The sequence below is a fragment of the Megascapheus bottae genome, chromosome 37 (genome assembly GCF_031878675.1).
Source record: "Megascapheus bottae isolate mThoBot1 chromosome 37, mThoBot2.hap1, whole genome shotgun sequence".
Lineage (NCBI taxonomy): Eukaryota > Metazoa > Chordata > Mammalia > Rodentia > Geomyidae > Megascapheus > Megascapheus bottae.
The window spans coordinates 1,666,097-1,686,096 of record NC_143545.1 but is presented as its reverse complement, the minus strand read 5'-3'; the positions used below and the strand labels follow the sequence as shown (position 1 = coordinate 1,686,096).

General features: G+C 53.0%; 1 protein-coding gene across 1 annotated transcript in view; it reads left to right on the top strand.

Moving 5' to 3' along the window:
* The window catches only part of Ano2 (anoctamin 2), a 104,988-nt gene that overhangs the window by 46,634 nt on the left and 38,354 nt on the right, over positions 1-20,000 (top strand). The window contains exons 7-10 of the mRNA XM_090325178.1: positions 2,722-2,773; positions 8,520-8,575; positions 8,896-8,937; positions 13,858-13,922. Of these exons, the coding sequence (XP_090181304.1) occupies positions 2,722-2,773; positions 8,520-8,575; positions 8,896-8,937; positions 13,858-13,922 (215 nt within the window). The remainder of the gene's footprint in view (positions 1-2,721; positions 2,774-8,519; positions 8,576-8,895; positions 8,938-13,857; positions 13,923-20,000) is intronic.

The following is a 20,000-nucleotide window of genomic DNA, read 5'->3' as shown; positions in this document are numbered from 1 at the left end:
GATGCAGGAGCTGCTCCGCCCTTCCCAGTTAGCCAAAGATTCAGCAAACCCAAGTTCCTTGATTAAACAAGGGGTGCTCCTGCAGCCCTTTGGGGGTGTCAGAAGTCAGAAGACTTTTTTTGTCTGTTATTTTCTTTTTGGTCGATGGTGGGGCTTGAACTCAAGGCCTGGGGTGGCGTCCCTGAGCTCTTTCACTTAAGGCTGGCACCCCACCATTTCAAGCCACAGCTCCACAACTGTTCCCCCTCCCCACCCCGCCCTGGGGATTCACGGGAGAGAAGAGTCTCCCTGCTCCCAGGCTGGCTTTGAACCAGGATCCTCAGATCTCAGCCTCCTGAGTAGCTGGGATGGCAGGTGAGAGCCACCGACGCCTGGCCCCGCCTTGGTTTTGACAGCTGAGGAAACAGAGCCTCTGGTGCACTGGCAAGGAAATTCCTGGGTACTGTGAGTGTCGGGACGGGGATTAAGAGCAAACCCCACCAATCGCTGGGATTCCCCCATATCCTTCTGGAATTTTCTCATCCCTCAGTGCCCTCCACAAAGAATCATGGGGTTTGCTGTCACAGGCCAAGAACAAAACCACCTGTGGGAGGCTGGCATTTCTCCCCGCCCCCCGCCCCAGGGGGGTACATCGGGGGTTTAAATGACATAATACCCACCTGTGCCCCATATCCTGCACCGTAGCGCATTTCCTTAACCCGGAAGTAGATTCTCCTGCCACCCTAGTGTTCATCAAACATCCCCTGTGGGCAAGGGAGAGGAAGAAGATGGCGGGGCCAGCCTAGGGCACAGGCCATTGATTCCCATTTGGGGGAAGAATTGAGAGTGAGACACTTAGTAGGACTTCCCGGCGAGGAGCAGTGATGCAGGGTGAGGGGACCTTCTGTCAGGCAGCCAGGAAGAGGGGCCTTCATTTCTTTTCACCATCTCCCTGGGAGATTGCATGTACTGTTTAGTTTAGAACAAGGTGTGGAGTCCCTTCCCCTTTCGTGTCTCTCTCTATTGGAAGAGACATGATTTCATTGGCTATTGGGGGCCAATGAAATCTCAGCCAGCGTCCCTTCTCCCCTCCCTCCCCGATGCTGGTAGGGGGCAGGGAGTTCCGGGACGTCCTGGAGGTGACCGGATAATTAGAGCACACTTGTAAAACAGCACGCCGCCCTCACCATGCTGTTTCTAATTATTAATGCTGTTGGGATGTAATCAAAGTGGGGTGGAACGCTGTGTGTGGGGAGACACCCCACTCTCCTGGAAGTTATTCATTTCTCCTCCCCTCCTGATTCTGTGGCTGGGAGACAGGAGTGTGAAAAGCGGGCGGAGGGGTGGGGGGGATCTAGCCTCCTTGCCTCAAGCCTCCTTCTGGAAACTTCTTCCTTCTTCCACTGCCCACTCCATGGTATGGGAAGGGAAGAAAAGAATATTGAGGGCATTATTATTAGTAGTATTAATTATTATTATTCTTTTGCCAGTTCTGGGTCTTGAACTCAGGGCCTGAGCGCTGTCTCTGAGCTTCTTTTACTCAAGGCTGGCGCTCTACCGCTTGAGCCACAACACCACTTTGGGCTTTATTTTTTTTTAAACGGGAGAGAATAGTCCCACATACTTTTCTGCCTGGGCTGGCTTCGAACTTCCATCCTCAGATCTCAGCCTCCTGAGCAGCTGGGATGCCAGGCGTGAACCACAGACGCCCGGCTTGAGCCTTGGAGTTTTGATGCCCAGTTCGCTCTGTCCTCCGTGTTTGCTGACTTCTCACCTGCCCCTCTCAACTTTACGCTTTTGCTCTTCTTTGTGAGCCTGGCCTAGACTCAGAACCCATGGAAGAGACAGACAGACAGACAGACAGACAGACAGACAGACAGACAGACAAGGTGTTCCCCAGCTTTACATAAACTCCCTGCTGTTCTGAAATGTTCTGCCAGCTGCCTCCCCCATGAAGTCATGGATGGCACACACCCAGCCTGGCCTCCCCCCACCCAAATCCGGGGGGTTCTGAGAGTCTGTGAGCATCTAGTGGGTGTCAGCCTGGCTGTGGAAGGAGTCTTGTAGCAGACGCCTTTAGTCTCGGCCCTGTGAGGGGGGGCTGGGGGCTGGGGGAGGAGTGAGCATGCTGACGGAGGAGGGGGAGCAGGTCCGCCTCAGGGCTCCCCCAGTCAGGCTGCTGGCAGGAGAGGGCACATTGGAACCCCCTGGACCTTATAGGGGGGACCCCCACTTTAATCAGGCTCCCCACCCTACTCCCTCACATGGGAAGCAGACAGATCCGAATGGACTGCAAGGCCGGGGGCTCCGGGCTCTCTTCAGGCCTGCAGACAGTGTCTGCTCGCTTACTGATTTGTGTTTCGGGGTGCGTGGGGGGCAGTGGTTAGGAATTTGGGAGGGGGATGCGTGTGAGTGGGGCCTCCTCAAAATAATCAGGCTTGAGTGGGTTTGACAAGCCGTCTTGTGGGCCCAGACCATGCTTGGTGCTCTCTCCCGCCCTCCCGCCCTTCCTTCCTTCCTTCCTTCCTTCCTTCCTTCCTTCCTTCCTTCCTTCCTTCCTTCCTTCCTTCCTTCTTTCCCCCTCCTCTCTCTTGCCCTCCTCATGGACCCAGACACCACAGGGTTTGTTTTTTTTTTCTTTTGCAACCTCCACACTCCCCGGGCCTCCAGGCAGGGCTGGACCCCCTGGGTCAGTCAAGACACTCACGCCCCCCCCCCCGACCCCCCATGATTCACTTTCAGGTCCACGAGATCCTGAAGCGTACAGCCTGCTCTCGAGCCAACAACACAATGGGTAAGCACCCCTCCCGCCCCACTGTACCCCATCCCATGCCCAGGAGCTGCTGTGGGGGGCAGGGCAGACCTTTCAGCAGCAACCTTGATAGGGAGCAGGGACAACAGCAAAACCAGGCCCCACACAGAGAGGTTGCTCTGGCTGAGACACATTGCCTGGAGTCCCCCAAAGTGGTGGGGTTAGAGGGGGCAATGGCCCCCCTTGCTGGCTAGAGCTGGCGTGCTTCCTTCTAATCCATCCCGTCTGAATTCTCCTCCCTTCTCCAGACCTCAGATGCCCTCACTGGAGCGGGTTCAAGGCTGGCCCTCTACCACTTGAGCCACAGTTCCGCCTCTGGCTTTTTGATGGTTCAGTGGAGATGAAGAGTCTGTCAGACTTTTCCTACCCAGGCTGGGCTTTGAACCGTGATCCTCAGATCTCAGTCTCTTCTACGAGGTGCATGAGGACTGGAATTGCCTACCGCCGGTTCAATTCCCCGCGAGTTCTATGTCCTCGTAAAGAGAAGAGAAAAGGAGAATGAGCAGGATAGCTTAGACATTGTGAACCTAACCCAGGATGCCTTCTGTGGTCGCTGTGTGTGTGTGTGTGTGTGTGTGTGTGTGTGTGTGTGTGTGTGTCCCATTCACGAAGCTTTATTCCATTTTCCACTACACTCACTTTAAGGGAAAAAAAAAGAGGGGTTGAGGAAGATGGAAAAGCGAATAATAATTCAGCACTGCATCCATTTAATTAATATCCACACTTTTTTTAATCCCCTCGTAGACAATGCATCTCCACCAAATGCGTACTTCTGCCAAGCAGTAACAGCCACGCAAGTTGTATGCACGGATGTATTTATTTATGTTTCTGCCTTGTTCCACCGAGTTTCTGAGGTGGCTTACAAGAAAAACAATAAAACTGCCTAATATAAATAATAAATTAGAAAATAAGAACCAGGAAAAGCACAAATTAAAATAGAATGTCAGGAAAAATAAGAGCGAGAGAGGGGGTCAAAAAATAGAAAACACATATTTAAACCAGAAAGCCTTTGAGTTTCTTTAGTGGAGCTGAAAATGTAACCCTGATCTAAGAGAAAAAGGAGGAGGCCCACCGCCATGCCAACTCTCTCTGCTGGCGCAGTAGAAGTCTTCCCAAAGCTCTCACGCCGGTCCTATCCCCGCTTTCTTACTCAGAATATATTGATATATATTCTCCACACCAGTAAGCTTTGTTGACAATGGCAGCGCGCTCACGTCTGGAATCCCAGCTACTCAGGAGGCTGAGATCTGAGAATCACAGGTTCAAAGCCATCTCCAGGCAGGAAAAGTCTGAACGACCCTTACCTCCAACAAACTACCCAAAAGCCAGAAGTGGAGCTGGGGCTCAAGTGGTAGAGTACCTTCCTGGAGCAAAAAAAAAAAAAAAAATATGTCTCAGGGTCAGTCTTGAGTTCAAGCCCCAGGACTGGCAAAACAACAACAACAACAACAACAAAAGGGCATTTCTGGCTTGCTTTGCTCAAGTAGCCCTGATCTCGTGAATTCTTGACGGTAGTAATCGCCTTCACTGAGCCCTGTAATTGGAGTTTTGTTTTGCAGATGGGGACAGAGAAAAAGGAAGGGGTTAGAATGTGGGGTAGAGAGCTTCTGGAAGGTTCCATTGCAGACCAGACTCAGGCCCGTGGGGAGAGGGGGTTTCGGGAGACCTCCATGTAGATATGTGTAGACATTTTCTTGGCTTCTAAAAGTTCTGTGGCAAGACCTGAGTTCACCAGGCCAGAGATTCTTCTCTCCCTCCCTTCCCTCCCTCTCTTCCTTCCTTCCTCCTCCCTGCTTCCCTCTCTCCTTCTCTTCCTTCCCTCCCTCCGTCCCCCTCCTTCCCCTCCTTCCTTCTTCCCTTCCCCCCATCCTTTCCTTTCTTCCTGTCTTTCCTCCCTCCCTCCCTCTCTTTGGAAGCAAGAGGAGGGACGGTGGGCTGGGAGTTTGGCCTAGTGGTAGAGTACTTGCCTAGCATTCAGGAAGCCCTAGGTTCGATTCCTCAGTACCACATACGCAGAAAAGGTGGGAAGTGGCGCTGTGGCTCAAGTGGTAGAGCTCTAGCCTTGAGAAAACCCAAGGACAGTGCTCAGGCCCTGAGTTCAAGCCCAGGAGAAGTGGCATGCCCTGCTGTTGGCTTTCCTCCATAGCAGTATCCGGGAGAGAGCTCTGCCGGCCCCTCACGTCCAGCCCTGTGGAAGTTTGTGACTCAGGGCAAGCACAGGGAATCCGAATATTTGCCAGTTGGGTCTTCCCGCTAGTGGAGGCGCGTGGGTGATGGCGAACGTGACGTGAAGTCTGAGGCTGCCTTCTCAAGCCATGTCAGGGCCCCCCGAGACTCTACCTTCCCATCCAATGCCTCGAACTCAGGCTCAGCTCACGGCAGAAACGCAGGCTTTCCTGCACACAGCATAAAAGGTCCCATCCCGTTCTCCCTCCTACTTCCTTTCCACGACAGCACACCACGGATGAATGGAGATAGGTTCTCACCGACGTGTGTGTGTGTGTGTGTGTGTGTGTGTGTGCATTTAAATAAATGTCTGCTTTAGGCTCCCCCCCTCCTCCCCTGCTTTCTGCTGGGGAGACGATGTCTTCATTATTTTGACCAGAGCCAGAGCCACGTCAGAGACCCATCCACATCTGGTTTAGCATTCATCCAGCTGAACTGGTTTGCATTTGGTTAGAAGAAAAGGCTCGGGGATTAAAGACATTTAAGTCATTAAGCACACGTCAAGACAATTTGGTGGTGGGTGAACACGGTCTCTGTTGAACGGACCGGCTGGGCGCTCTGGTTTACATTTACGTCGGGGGTGGGGGGGATAAAAGTGGCACACCGAGTGAATGAAGTCCTGATCTGCCATGGGGGGCGGGCAGGGAAGCAATGAAAACCAAATGGGGGTTCCAGGATGCTGGCACCATTTCCCTAAGTACCTGTCCCAGAGGCCTGGAGTTTTGCTTTGAGTTTGGCCTTTGGGGAGTGGAGAGGTGGGTGGGGGCCCCCCTCCCTCCCTCCCTTCCTCTCCCCCTCTTTCCTTTGCACATCCAAGGAGACTGTCTCTGTGGGAGGCAGACTATAAACTCTGCTTTGGCTATCTTGCTTGTGCCTCTGAAGGTACATGGCTGTCATTTGGGTTTGGATGATAAAAACCTAAAACCATCTCCTTGGAGTTTTTAGAGATGGCATAATTGGGGGCCTGTTTCTGTGCCTCTGGGTGGTGTGTGTGTGTGTGTGTGTCCTAGACTCCATGCTGAGCTGTGAGGACTCTGCCCTTTGTCCGGTGGGGGTTAAGATCCCTGCAGAAGGAGATGGACAATTTGGGGAGCCACCATGGAGCTGGGCCTGCAGACTTTGGGGGTGTCAGCCTTACGAGGGTCTTCAGAGACCATTTCGTTGGAGTCAAGGCTCTGATTCTCTCTGGGCACGGGGGCAAAGGAAATGGTCTCTAGAGCTTGTGACTTCTTCACCCCTTGTTCTGGAGTTAATAGAGCCAAGGCTTGGCGGCTCATTCTCTCTCTCTTCTGATGCCCACCCTCTAGAACAGCAAATGGTGCCAGTGGCTCAACTGTCCCCCTAGCTACACAGGAGGCTGAGATCCGAGGATCACAGTTCAAAGCCAGCCCGGCCAGGAAAGTCCAGGAGACTCTGATCTCCAATGAACCACCAGAAAACTGGAAGTGGCACTGTGGCTCAAGGGGTAGAGCACCAACCTTGAGCTGAAGAGCTCAGGGACAGCGCCCGGGCCCTGAGTTCAAGCCTAACGACAGACGAGAAAGAGAGAGAGAGGGAGAGGGAGAGAGGCTTGCGATTATGGCTAAGGAGATGGTGGATGATGGGACTGGTTAGCCCCGTCCTTCCCCCCACCCTTTTTTAATTTTATTTTTTTTTACTAAAAAGGAAAGAAAAAAAAATCTGAATTTCAATCTTTCAAAGCAGAGTCTCTTTTTAAAAAATTGTGTTAAGAAGTCTGATTATTTCCTTCTCCTTTCAACTGGATCTCCAGGCGGGTTTGGGGAGGGGTAGAGAATCTTCTCTTCTGGAGTCTGAGGGGGTAGGAAGAGGCCAGGCCAGGGCCCCTTGGGTTGGTGGTGGGGGGGGAGAGCACTCCTTCCCCTCCTGTCCCCACCCCTCCTCCCCCTGCGCTCTCCCCAGCAGTCAGAGATTCGGAGGCCCTAGAATCCCAGGGCATCTCAGTAACCAAGGACCATTCAGTGACATCATTGCTGGGTTCAGGTTTCCTGACCTCAGTCCTGGCCACCAGGTCAAAGGCCCTGCGCCCGGCACTTCCTGTGCTCAGAGGCCAATTCATCAACTGGGGGTTCACATTTCAGGGTTGATGAAGGGAAGGAGATGGTTTCATCCAGTGCCCGAGGGCCGAGGACACTTTTTTATTTAATTTTTTTTTTTTTAAATGTCAGTCCTGGGACTTGAACTCTCTGCCTGGGCGCTGTCCCTGAGCTCTTCAGCTCAAGGCTGACGCTCCACCCCTGGAACCACAGCAGCACTTCGGGTTTTTCTGGTGATCCTTGGCGATCAGAGTCTCATGGACTTTCCTGCCCAGGCTGGCTTTGAACCGGGATCCTCGGATCTCAGCGTCCTGAGGAGCTGGGATGCCAGGCGGGAGCTTCAGGCATGTGACCCCTGCTTCTCTTTTTTTTCCAGGCCTTCTTGTTTAGGGGTTTTGTGCACTGTGGTGAGACAACGATGGGGTGTGAGATCAGAAGACTAGGGAGGGGTGCGGGGATTCATTCTGGGGTACGGGTCTCCCCAGACAAGAGGGAGCCTACTCACCTGGCACGCCTCAGCTTCTATGTCGACAGGACTTTTATTTATTTATTTACTTATTTGGGGGAGCTTTGAACTAAATCCCCCCCACCCCGCCTCCCCCAGGCCTCTCCGCTCGGGACCCCTTCGTCTGATTACTGTTCTCAAGGCTGCGGTTACAGCTCTTGAACTGATTAATGGCGTCCTGAGTGAAACTGTAGCCTTCGCGAGTCAACCAAGTCTGCAGCTCATCCCAGCCTCTTTCCGGGCACCCCTGCTCTGTCTGCTCGCCTCCCCCCCTCCCCCACCTCCCCTGCACCTTCCCCCCCCCCCCCACTGTAAAGTCCCAGCTCACGTTTTTAAGTTCTTGCCCAGGGCGACACTCAGAAGCAGACAAGAGCGGCTGGCAGCGGGTGGCGCAGAGCTGAACCTTGTCTGTTTGTGCCTTGCTGAGTACCTAGCAGCGGGAGGCATGGTTCAGATGGTAGAGCACCGGCCAGCGAGGGAGTAGGGTCGTAGTTGGAGGGCAACGATCACGTGACGCTGCTGGTGGTGGAGGCGTCTGACTCTGAGGACAGCAAGGCTGGGGAGGGTGGATTTGATATTATAACACAGCCTCGTGCCGTGGCAGTCCTGGAGCTTGGACTCGGGGCGGGGCACACGGTCTTTTGAGCTTTGTGGTTGTTGTTGTTCGAGGTTAGTGCACGGCCGCTTGAGCCACGGCGCCACCACTGGCTTTGTTTTTTATCTATTTGTTTTGGGAGTCATTTATGGAAGTGAAGAGTCTCCCGGACTTTTCCTGCCCGGGCTGGTTGCGAACTTCCATCCTTAGCTCAGCCTCCTGGGTAAACTGAGACTGGCTGAAGCTTGACTCCTGAGAGACGAGGACGTGGAGGGCGCTGAGCTGGGGGCCCGCGCCGCGGTCAGCCGCCATCTGGGGTTGAGATTCTCATGTTCTTGTCTTCCGCAGGTATTAACACTCTGATTGCAAACAACATCTACGAGGCCGCCTACCCGCTGCATGACGTGAGTCCCCTGCCCTCCCGTCCCTCTCTACCCACTTGGGTGGTTTGTTTGGAGATCCAAGTCTCATGGACTTTCCTGCCCAGGCGGGCTTTGAACCTCAGTGGTCAGATCTCAGCCTCCCTCACCTCTGCCCGGCGGTGGTGCCGCTGAGGTAGGACGGTGGATTGAACCCTTGGACCAGGAGCGTGTCAGAGGGCAGAGCTGTCCTGTGGACACGTCTGCTGTGTCACACACAGGGCCCCCGTGTGCCCCGCGCCGCGGTGCCTTTTCCCCTCCTTAACCGTTCTTGCTTGGTGACCCGCCTTCCCCTTTCTCTCCAGGGCCAGTATGACAGTCCAGGCGACGACACGAACGACAGGAAGGTGAGCTGTTCGTGAGAGCGTGGACGGCCCAGGGCTGGCCCCGGGGTCCGCGGGGGACACTGATGCTGCAGAGGGGCTGCTGGGGGGCTGGCATGGCACCCCAAAGCTCCCCGCAGGGTCCCCAGGCCAGAGAACACTGCTGGCCTGCATGCTGGGCGCCTGGATGCTGCAGGAGGGGCAGAGACATGGAGCAGCCATGCTCAGTGTCTACCTGTCCCCAGAGAGCTCCCGCCTCCTCCTCCTCCTCCTCTCTTCCTCCTTCCCCTCTTCCTCCTCCTTCTCCTCCATTCTTCTTCTTCTTCTTCTTCTTCTTCTTCTTCTTCTTCTTCTTCTTCTTCTTCTTCTTCTTCTTCCCTCCTCCTCCTCCTCCTCCTCCTCCTCCTCTTCTTCTTCTTCTTCTTCCTCCCTTCTCTTCCTCCTCCTCCTCTTCTTCCTCCTCCTCCTCTTCTTCCTCTTCTTCTTCTTCTCCTCCTCCTCCCCCTCCTCTTCCTCCTTCTTCCCTCCTCTTCCTTCTTCCCCTCTTCCTCCTTTTCCTCCTTTTTCCTCCTCCTCTTCTTTCTCCTCCCCCTCCTCCTCCTCCTCCTTCTTCCCTCCTCTTCCTCCTCTTTCTTCTCCTCCTTCTCTCCCTCCTAGTCCTCCTCTTCTCTTCTTCCTTTTCCTCTCCTTCCTTCTCTCCTCTTCCTCCTCCTCCTCTTCTTCTTTCCTCCTTCTCCTCTTCCTTTTCTTCTTCTCCTGTCTTCCTCTTCTTTATTCTCCTTTCTCTTCCTCCCCTCCTCTTTTTTCTCCCTCCTTTCCTTCTTCTTTTCTTTCCCTCCTCCTCCTCCTCCTCCTCCTCCTCCTCCTCCTCCTCCTCCTCCTCCTCCTCCCCCCCCCCCCCGCCTTCCCTGTCATCTTTAGCTATGTGTCTCGTCCTCTAGGCAGGCAAGTGTCACATCACCGCTCCCAAATTTTAGCTGAGGGAGAAGGGGGCTCCATTATCCCGCGTGTGTCCCCACAAGCGAGCAGCTCCACGCTACAGGAAGAGGAGAACCAGGGCTCCTGCACCCTCCCCCTCCCGCCCCCCTTCTCCCCCGCCCTCCTCGCACACCTGTCCTTGCTTGTTCTCTCCTAACTGGGCTTCTGGCTGTGCCAGGGCCCCGCAGGCTGAAGATGTGCGCATGCCCCAATCCAGGGCACCCCTCCCCCCGCGGTGCCACGTCCCCTGCCCACACCCCATGGCTGGAGGAGGCTGGGGTGAGGGAGGAAGGGGTGAGGAATTGAAGCTCCCCTCCCCAGCTCCGTGGTCTGGAAAAGCCATTCCTCCCCCAAGTGGCTTGGGCGCAGCTCCTCTTTTTATCCCGCCTATTAGTCCCTGTTATGAAGTGTTAAGTATTAAAAACATAAAAGGTCTTTTCCAGAAAGGCTGCCGTGATTGCTTGCACATGCCCCCCTCGGCCCGCGTGGGACTCCGGCCTCGTCTTCCCAAACGCCCCGGGCTCATCTGGTTCCTATCCCATGCTAATAGCTTCGGTGTTTAATTTCCTGAAAAGTCCTGCATCAGATTTAAAGGAAAAGGAAAACGCATTTCTCCCCCCCTCCCCTCCCCTCCCCGACACCCCACATCTCACCTCTCCTGTACAACCATGGTTTTGTCCACCCACGCCCCTCCTGTCCCTTTAAGGGGACAGCGTTAGAATTGGGTGGAAAAAAAAAATGCTCAGGGACAGCACCCGGGCCGTGAGTTCAAGTCCCACGACGCCATGTTGGGCGGAGATGGAGGAGCCTGGCCCTTCAGAGGCCAGCTTTCTACTACCTGAGCCACGCTCTCCTTCTTAGGAGGCACGCTGTCGGCCCACGGCGGCCCACGGCTTTGATGTGTGTGGGCCATGGTGTGTCTCGGGTGGCTAGTGGGGAGGGTCAGCCAGACAGGCCTGGGTGAGAACCAACACCAGTGAGAAGGCCCTGGCTGTCTGGGAGGAGGGACGCTCTCTCCCTTGCTTACATGCGAGGCTGCTGTAACCGTGAGGACGAAAATGAATTCACTAAGAGCTGGGTGGGTCCAGTGGAAGGTTCTAGACTCTAGTCAAGCAAAAGGGTTGTCCCCTGTGCCTCACAAAGCAGCCATTTGACTCTTGGCTTTTAGCTTCTTCTGAACCCCAGGACCTGGACTTGATCTTGATCTTGACCTCTTTTACCACATGGGCTCAAACACTCGTAGAGGTGGGGAGATTGCCTGGGGCACGCTCCCAAAACTCCCCATCCCCCAGGCAGGGCTGCGTGTGTGTGTGTGTGTGTGTGTGTGTGTGTGTGTGCGTAGGGAGGTGGGAGAGGCCAGCTTGTCAGATCCCCTGGGACATCCAGGCGTGACCGTCACCCCTTTTTCAGGGCTGTCTGCTACCCCCTTTCTCTGTGCTCATCTCTTGCTTCCGTGTCAAGCTCTCATGCTGGCTCCCGGCCCATCCTCACCCCTGCCTGCAGCTGTTAGGTAGACTTTTGTGCGTAGTGGGGTGCAAGCATGCAGGCAGAAGTAGGGCTGTGGGTGTTTGGGCCTGAGTTGGAGTTGGCTTTCAGGAGCAGTTGTAGCTTTTGTGTTATTTATTTCCCCCCTGCAGGGCAGTGACACGGAGGTATTTTCAGGCCTCGAGTTTCCGTTGAATCAGATTTGTGTTGGTGTGTATAGGAATTTTTCTCTGAAGGTCGCGACCAAGGTCACAGCCAGTGATGTTTCCCCTCTGGGCCTGGGGTGAGCCTGGCTAGCGTCTCCTGACGTAAGATGGCCTCCCTAGGGTATGTGAATAATGGCACAGTGATAATCAAGTGCCAGCGGGAGCCCAGGGTTGTCATGGGGCGGGGGTTGGGTAACTCAGAGAAGGAAGGAGATGTTACCAAAAAAGGAAGGGAAGAGGAGACTGGCAGAAGTGAGTGAGGAGGGCATGCCGGGAATTCTGTTCTTCCTCTGACCCCAGGCCCTTTGCAAGGCCCTATGGGTCTGAATTTCTTCCTTTGACAAATGGTTAACCCTGAGTGCAGCTTGCTTGGCGGTTTGTCTTTCGTAGTTTCTGAGTGGTCTTAGGACAATGAAAGTCAACAGTTAAGAAGGTCAGCAGTTCCTCGTTGCTGTTTTTCTGAATTCTTTTCTTTTTCTTGTCTTAGGGCTTGAACTCAAGGCCTGGGCACTGTCCTGTTTTTGCTCAAGGCTAGGCGCTCTACCACTTGAACCACAGCGCCCATTTTTTCTGAGTACTTTATTGGAGATAAGAGTCTCACTGACTTTTCTGCCTGGGCTGGCTTTGAACTGTGATCCTCAGATCTCAGTCTCCTGAGTAGCTGGCACCTGGCTCTGGTGTGTGTGTGTGTGTGTGTGTGTGTGTGTGTGTGTGTGCGCCCACACACTGGTCCTGGGGCTTGAACTCAGAACCTACTCACCATGCCTCAACTTTTTTACTTGAGGCTGGCTCTCTTCCACTTGAGCCACAGCTCCGCTTCTGGTTTTTCTGGTGGTTCACTGGAGAGAAAGAGTTTCAGGGACTTTCTGGCTCACGGGCTGGCTTTGAACCGTGATCCTCAGATCTCAGCCTCCTGAGTAGCTGGGAGGACAGGCGTGAGCCACCAGCGCCTGGCTTCAGATGAGATTTTCGCTGGAGGATTTCCTTGTGAGTTGGGTGAGAGGTCCAGAGAACCATGGGAACCTGACCAGACCGCGTGTCACAGCCTCACGCCAACAATCCTGGGTCCTCAGGAGCCAGAGGACAGGAGGATCAGAGTTTGAGGCTAGCGCAAGCAATACCATGTTTATGAGCTCCTCCTATTTCAGACAATAGCCGGGCATGACAGCCTACACAGGTCATTCCAGCTGTCCATAAGTAAAATGGGAAGATCACGGTCCAGGCTCGCTCAGGCAAACGACGACAAAAAAGTAAGACCCTAATCTCAAAAAAAAGCCCCCAAAACAAAAAACAAGAACAAACAACAACAACAACAAAAACCAAGAGTAAAAAGGGCAAGGAGCCTGGCTCATGTGGTAGAGTAACTGAAGCTCTGATTTCAAACTGCAGCCCAGCTCGAGGGTCAGTCAACTCTAGACTTCCTTTTACACCAAACATGGGTTTCCACTCAGATGCTTTAGTTATTTACTCTGGCCGGTGGGGATGGGCGGGGGGGCGGGGGAGGGGGAGAGTGCTAGATTTTTATACCTAGCTCATGTATCCACTCAAACACCCAAACATTTCCCCATTGTGAGAATTGGAAAAGCGCCTCAGATGAACCCCAAAAGCTAGCTCTTCCATTTGCCTCCCCACATCTGGAAGTTCAGAGCTCCATGACAAGGGCCTGGGGCGTCTAGGGTGTGTGTGTGTGTGTGTGTGTGTACGTGTGTACAGGAGATGGTCAGAGACTGCTAAATCAGTGAATAGAGCTTGTTGGGGGCTTATCTTGCTGGCTGAATCAAGATGAGGGTGACATGCTCCTTATCAAGTGGAGCAAATTTTGAGCAAAACATGGCTGACCTCTTAGTCGCTGGGGAAGGAGAACAATTTCTCTAGTATCCTGGCTTGGATGGTTCACTGTGAATGTCTGATAAGACATTTCCTTGAAGCTGGGCTTTAGGGTGAAGCAAATTAAAAGAAAAAATTGTCCATTGTGTGTGAGACTTGAAATCGGGCCCCGGGCGCTGTCCCTGAGCTCTTTTGCACAAGGCTGCTGCTTTGAGCCATGTGTGTTGCCACTTCTGGTTTTTCTGGTGGTTGGTTGGAGATACGAGTCCCATGGACTTTCCTGCTTGGAACTGGCTTTGAACCAGGATCCTCAGATCTCAGCCTCCCGAGTTGCTGGGATGACAGGCGTGAGCCACCAGTGTCCAGCAAGGGCTAGAATTTTGACTTGCCAGAATGGATGGAGGCTATGAATGAATCTTTAATCTACCTCCTCTCCTCCCTCCCCCAGCTGCTGTATCAGGAATGGGCGCGCTACGGAGTGTTCTATAAGTTCCAACCCATTGACCTCATCAGGTAAGTTGTGGGTGGGCACGACTTTAACTGGGACTTTAACTCAGGGTCAGGGCTCAGTCCCCAAGCTGCTTTTATTCAGAGCTGCTGCTCTACCCCTTTGAGCCACAGTCCCACCTCTTGCTGGTGTGTTGGAGACAAGAGTCTCATGGATGTTCCTGCCCAGGCTGGCTTTGAACCGGCATCCTTAGATCTCAGCTGTTGCGATGACAGGCGGGAGCCACCGGCAGCCTGGCTTTGAGTTGATCCTGAGGACTTCCATTTGGGGCCTCTCGATAGAGCAACTCTGGTTCCTCTTCCTGCCTGAGCTTCCTGGATGAGCTACCGTCCATCCTCGACGGGCACCTTGGAAGTTCCCCAGACCTCGTTAATGGAAATGAAGTAGACCAGAGGCGTGGAAATGGTGAATGAAGCCGCTCCTCCCTTGAGCTGGAAGAGTGATTGACCACTCTGGACAGTAGAGGGGGACCAGGCTGAGAGTTTGGAGACTGGGCGTCTGGTCTGGACATGGTAACCAATGGACGTGGTCTCTTTGGGCCATTCCGTCTTTGGCCTTCAAGGTCCTGAAGAACCTGAGCACGAAGGCTGACCTGGGGGAGAAAGCTGGTAGATCAGGGGCTGGGGAGGGGGTGACTGGAGCCGCAGGACTGAGATGGGCGGTGTGCAGTTTCACGTAATGGTCTCTCTCTCTCTGTACGGTCACTATGGCTTCTTCTAAGGAGCCAATTTAAGTCCACTTGCAAAAGCTGGTATTTGCCTTGGCTGATTGTTCTGGGATTGTTGAGATCAGCTGTGAAAAAGAGCAAATCCAGAGGGGGGAGGAGTTGCAAGGAAAGAAGCAGGCTGAGGGCTAAAGTTTGGACAGATTCACTTCCCAGGGAACTGGGAATAAAAGCCATCCTGTGGCAATGTTTTTCTCTCACCGCCCACTGGGACCCCTGGGCTCACACAGCCCTGCTGGTGGGTGGCTGGGTGAATCTTTTGCGTCAGGCATGGTACACAGGGACAGTTTTGCTCCGTGGCTCCTCACCAATGTATATCCCACCCTCTCTGGGCCTCGGGTGAAAATCTGGGTTGAGAGAAGCAGGTGTCTGTCCCAACTTGGGTAAGGAAGGGGGGAGCTGTGACAATTTCTGCCTTTCTGTGTCGTGGACAGTTCTTAGAGCCACAGTGAGATTGCGTTCTCTATCCTTGGGATGCTCTGGTCTCTGTCTGTCTGTCTGTCTGTCCGTCCGTCTGTTTCTCTCTGCATTTCAAGTGGCCACCCACCTCTGTAGCCTGTTTTGTCAAACTACCCACCTTTTAAGTATGAATTAAAACAGCAACAACAACACAACCCAGATCTCTAGACTTCCCCAGAATCCCAGAGTTCAGGTGACCTGCCAGCCCACAGAGTGGGAAATGACTCCCATCTGTGCTTGTTTTGGGGCCACCAAAGCAGCCTCACCTGCTTGAAGGGTTGGGAGGCCATGGCGGGAGGAGGGGGAGAGCATGGCTTTTCGGAGCTCAGCCTGGCTCTGGGGCGCTGATGAGTTTGGAGAGCTGAGATCTGTCTAGAAGCAGAGCGTGAGGTAATTCCACAGCACCAGGGCTCTGTGTGGGGAGGAAAGGCCGAGGTGGCTGCGGTGCAGGGAGGGTAGGAGGGATGCAGGGGAGGGGAGTGGAGGCGGGGCCAGGCTGCTGTCCTTTAGCCAATGGTGTATGGAAGGAAATCTGTCTGAGTATCTTCTGATTCTGACTCAGCTCCTGACTATACTTTGCTGAAATAAATGTATGTTATTTTTTATATTATTATTATGACATATTTTTGTTGGTCAGGGAGCTTGACCTCAGGACCTGGGTTTGTGTCTCTGACCTCTTTTGCTCAAGTCTATACTCTACTGCTTTGAGCCACAGCTCTACTTCTGTTTTTTTCTGGTGATTCATGGGGGATAAGTCACATAAGCCCTTTGCTGGCTTTGAACTGCCATCCTCAGATCTCAGCCTCCTGATTAGCTAGGATTATAGGTGTGAGTCACTGGTGGCTGGGCATTATGATAATTAAAAAATATATTAAGCATCTGTCATTGCCTGGCTATGATGGCAAGAGAGAGACAGAGAGACAGAGAGAGACAGACAGCTGACTGAGGACGTCTCCTAGGCTCAAGGCCTGTTCTCCTGTGAGTTCAGGGGATCATGCCAGAGGGAGCATGTGCCATACCTGAGCAGCTGCAAACTTAATTACAGCCTGGAGAGGGCTGTGGTTCTTGCAGCTTCCACACATTTCCGACTTCCATGATACTGGACTCATGCGTGACATTTCCTCTGAGGCCTAGATGGGAAGTCCAGCCATGTGGACATTCTGGAACTTTCTTGGGAGTGGTCCCCTATGAAGCTTTGCCTTGCATCTTGCCCTGTCCCCTCGCTGTATACCTCTGTCACCTTAGAATCCCAGCGCCTGCCAGCCCCACTGTGTCACCTGCTGTCCACCTAGAGTCACCCCAGCTCCCTGGCCTCCCAGGCCTGCCCCTTTCTTCTGGGCACGTTGCTCTCCAGGGGTGCCAGCAGCGTGGTTTGATCCCTTCCCCCTGGTTTCCAGGCTCTCCCTCCCTCCTCTGGTGTGATTCCCCCCAGCCTGGCCAAACCCTTGTAGGTGAGAAGCATATAGCAAGAGACACATGGTGGCTTGTAATGCAAGATGCATCGTTCCAAGCCTTCTCTGGGGTCTTTCTTTGGGTTTTAAAAAAATGGCGATGCAGTAACAAAGATTAGGTGCCGTTCCTCCAGAACAGAGGCCCGGGTCCTGTAGAGATCACGCTGGACGAGGGGGACCTACCCCAGCTTCTAAGCTCTCTTTGCTTCCCTCACCTGACTCCCCTCTACTGTTGGCCTTGGTCTCACTGGCTTTGGCCACATCTGGAACATTCTGTCGAGTTCTCTCCGTGTGTGTGTGTGTGTGTGTGTGTGTGTGTGTGTGTGTGTGTGTGACTCACGGGCACAGCTTATAGGTGGATGGGGTTGAGGATGTTTTTTCACTGACCCTTGGCGATGGCCAAGTAGAAGTGGCGAGCACAGAGAATGGAGGAGGCGGGAGGTGACCTCCCCACAGGGCTGAGCTGAGAGCCAGCCCGACCCCCATTCCAGGCTCTCTCTGCTGTCCCCATCAAGCCTGTCTCTTAGCCCCAGCGGGTTAACTCTGCGTGGATCTTGATGCAATTTATAAGGTGAGGGTGGTGGCCGTATCAGATTCTTAAATAGAATGACTGTCAGGCTCCTTCTCCTCCTCCTCCTCCTCCTCCTCCTCCTCCTCCTCCTCCTCCTTTCCTCCTCCTCCTCCTTTTGTTTGTGCTGGTCCTGGATCTTGAGTGTCACTTGAGTCACAGCTCCACTTCTAGTTTCCCCTCTCTCTCTCTCTCTCTCTCTCTCTCTCTCTCTCTCTCTCTCTCTCTCTCTCTCTCTCTCTCTCTCTCTCTCCCTCTCTCTCTCTCCCTCTCTCTCTCTCTCTCATAGTTTATTGGAGAAAAGTCTTATAATCTTTCCTGCCCCAGGCTAGCTTTGAACTGTAATCCTCAGATCTCAGCCTCCTGAGTAGCTGGGGTGCCAGGCGGGAGCCCCCCTGGCTTCTGTTTTGCGATTTCTTTTCCTTTTCCTTCTTGTGGTAGGAAAGGACCCAGCTCACCACCCAGCTGGACCCACGGCTCCTAGCAAGAACCCCCACCATCCCACAAATCCCCTTGTCAGGGAATCCGAAGAATTTCTCTCTCCAGTCTCCTTCTATGCTTCTTCCTGGTCTGCTGGCTCTTTCCCCTCTTTCCTTCCATCTTCTTCCTCCAGCCCCCCTCTCAGCCAATTCCCATCCCATCCTGAGCCGCCATCTTGGTTTGCCACAGGTGGTTTTAGAGAGGGAACAGAAGGTATTTATAGAGCCAGGGTCTGGTGGGGAATGCCAGGCAGAGTTCAGCCTTGCCACTCCAGCAGAGAAACCACCCTGTCTACCGATGGCTCGAATTAACTGGCAGATGCCCATGAACTTGAGGTTAGGAACAGAACCAACTGGGGCAAGCCGCTGGCTTGCAGCGATGAGCCAGCTCGGCAGGGGAGAGGCCTGGCATAGGCCTGGCATAGGCCTGGCTGGTGATGGTTTGGGGTTTTGTTTGTTTATTTTTGTTTCCAATTGATGTCTTTCCAGGAAGCGTTCTTGACTTCTTGGATTCCAGGGAGGCCGAGAGCAAACGCTTGGGTACCACGTGTGTGTGTGGTCCTCTTTCCATCTTGGTGAGGTGGTAGGGGAGAGAGAGCGAGGGGCATTTCCTAGTCTTGCTTCTGTTAGATTTGTCCTGGAAAAGGAGGGATGTGGAGAGAGAGAGAGAGAGTGGAGGGCCACGGCCTTGGGGACTCTGTCATTTACAGGGCTGTGTTCTGGCCCTTCTCTTCTGCCCTGGCTTCTTCCCTCCCTTCCAGAGAGGACCTCGGCTGCTTTTCAGAGCCCCCCACCAGCCCTCCCTGCGGCTGTGGCTGGAGGAAGGCTTTCTGTCGTGAGGGCAGAGCGTGGCTTGGCCTGGCTTTCCGGTGGATGTGATTGTGAGCCTTGCCAGAGGCTGGCAAGGCTTGCTTTCCTCTGCAGGGCTCCTGCTCCTTGTTTTATGGCCCCGATGGTTTTTCCCAACCATCTATTCGTCCACTGCAGTTCCTGGAATCACAATGCAGGTTCCACGTGCTGGTGGAATCTTCTATTTTCTCCTTGAAGGAGGTGAGGGGACACTGTCCGTCTGTAAGAGGACAGAAAGTTTTTCTTGATTATTATTTTACTTTACTTCACTCTGTTTGGAAACCATAGGGAGATAAAAGAAAAAAGTAGGACAGAGAGAACCCTCTGCAAATCACATTCATATGCAAGGCCTATGAATATAGGACTGTATTACGGATGCTATGTATGGATCTATAAAAGAATACGTGGATCTAGACTCCAGTTGATGAATAATATATAGATATAATTGCTATCGAACCATTCAAGAGCATGGGGCAGGCGTCGGGCCTCTTTATCTCTACTCCAGTGGGTGGGGACAAACAGAAACAGGATGTGTCTTTTTCTTCTTCCCTTCCCCTCTCTTGCCTTTCCTCTCCCTCCCTTCTCCCTTCCCCATTCTTATTCTTTCTCCTTCCACTATCCCTTCTCATCCTCTCCCTCTTGCTCTCTCTGCATCTCCATTTCTGTCTGTCTGTCTGTTCTCTCTCTCTCTCTCTCTTTCTCTCTGTCTCTCTCCCCCTGACTTAGACCCCAAGGTCTTACACTTACGAGGCCACTGTCATTTTGTCCGCAGTGTATCACAGCAGGGAGCTCGGCTTGTCACTCTGTGCTCTGTGTGGCGATTTAGTTCGGGTCAGCGGGCTATGGTGGCGTCTGCTGGATGTCTCCCGTGGCAGCTTACTGGCTTCAAAAATCATGAAGTAGTTTACAAGGGGGAGCCTTTGAGAGGGGTTTTTTTTTTGCCAGTGTTTTCACCCTTTATTTTAAAAATTAAAATGATTTATTTATTGGCCAGTCCCGGGGCTTTGAACTCAGGGCCTGGGCTCTGTCCCTGAATCTCTTTGTGATCAAGAGTCTCTAGTGCTCGACCACTTTGGGCCACAGAGCCACTTCTGGTTTTCTGGTGGTTCATTGGAGATAAGAGTCTCACAGACTTTCATGCCTGGGTTGGCTTTGAACCACGATCTTCAGATCTCAACCTCCTGAGTAGCTGGGAATGACAGGCGTGAGCCACTAGCGCCCAGCTTAAATATATACTTAAATGTAATATATGGAATATATTTACACTATATAACACACTTATATAATAAATATATGTTATATATGATGTAAAATATACTATATATAACAATAATCTATTATACATATATATACTTGTATCTCCATGTATATGGATATATGGAGATATATTTATGGGCATGTACATATATCTGGATATCTATGGATATCGCTGTTTTTAGATTTTTCTGGGCCCTAAGTGCCCGTTCTCCCTGGTTCTTGGGTGACTCATCCTTTCTTCAGCAAATTGGAGAAAATTCAAGGAAAGCGAATGTGGCCTGCTCTGTTCTGCCAGG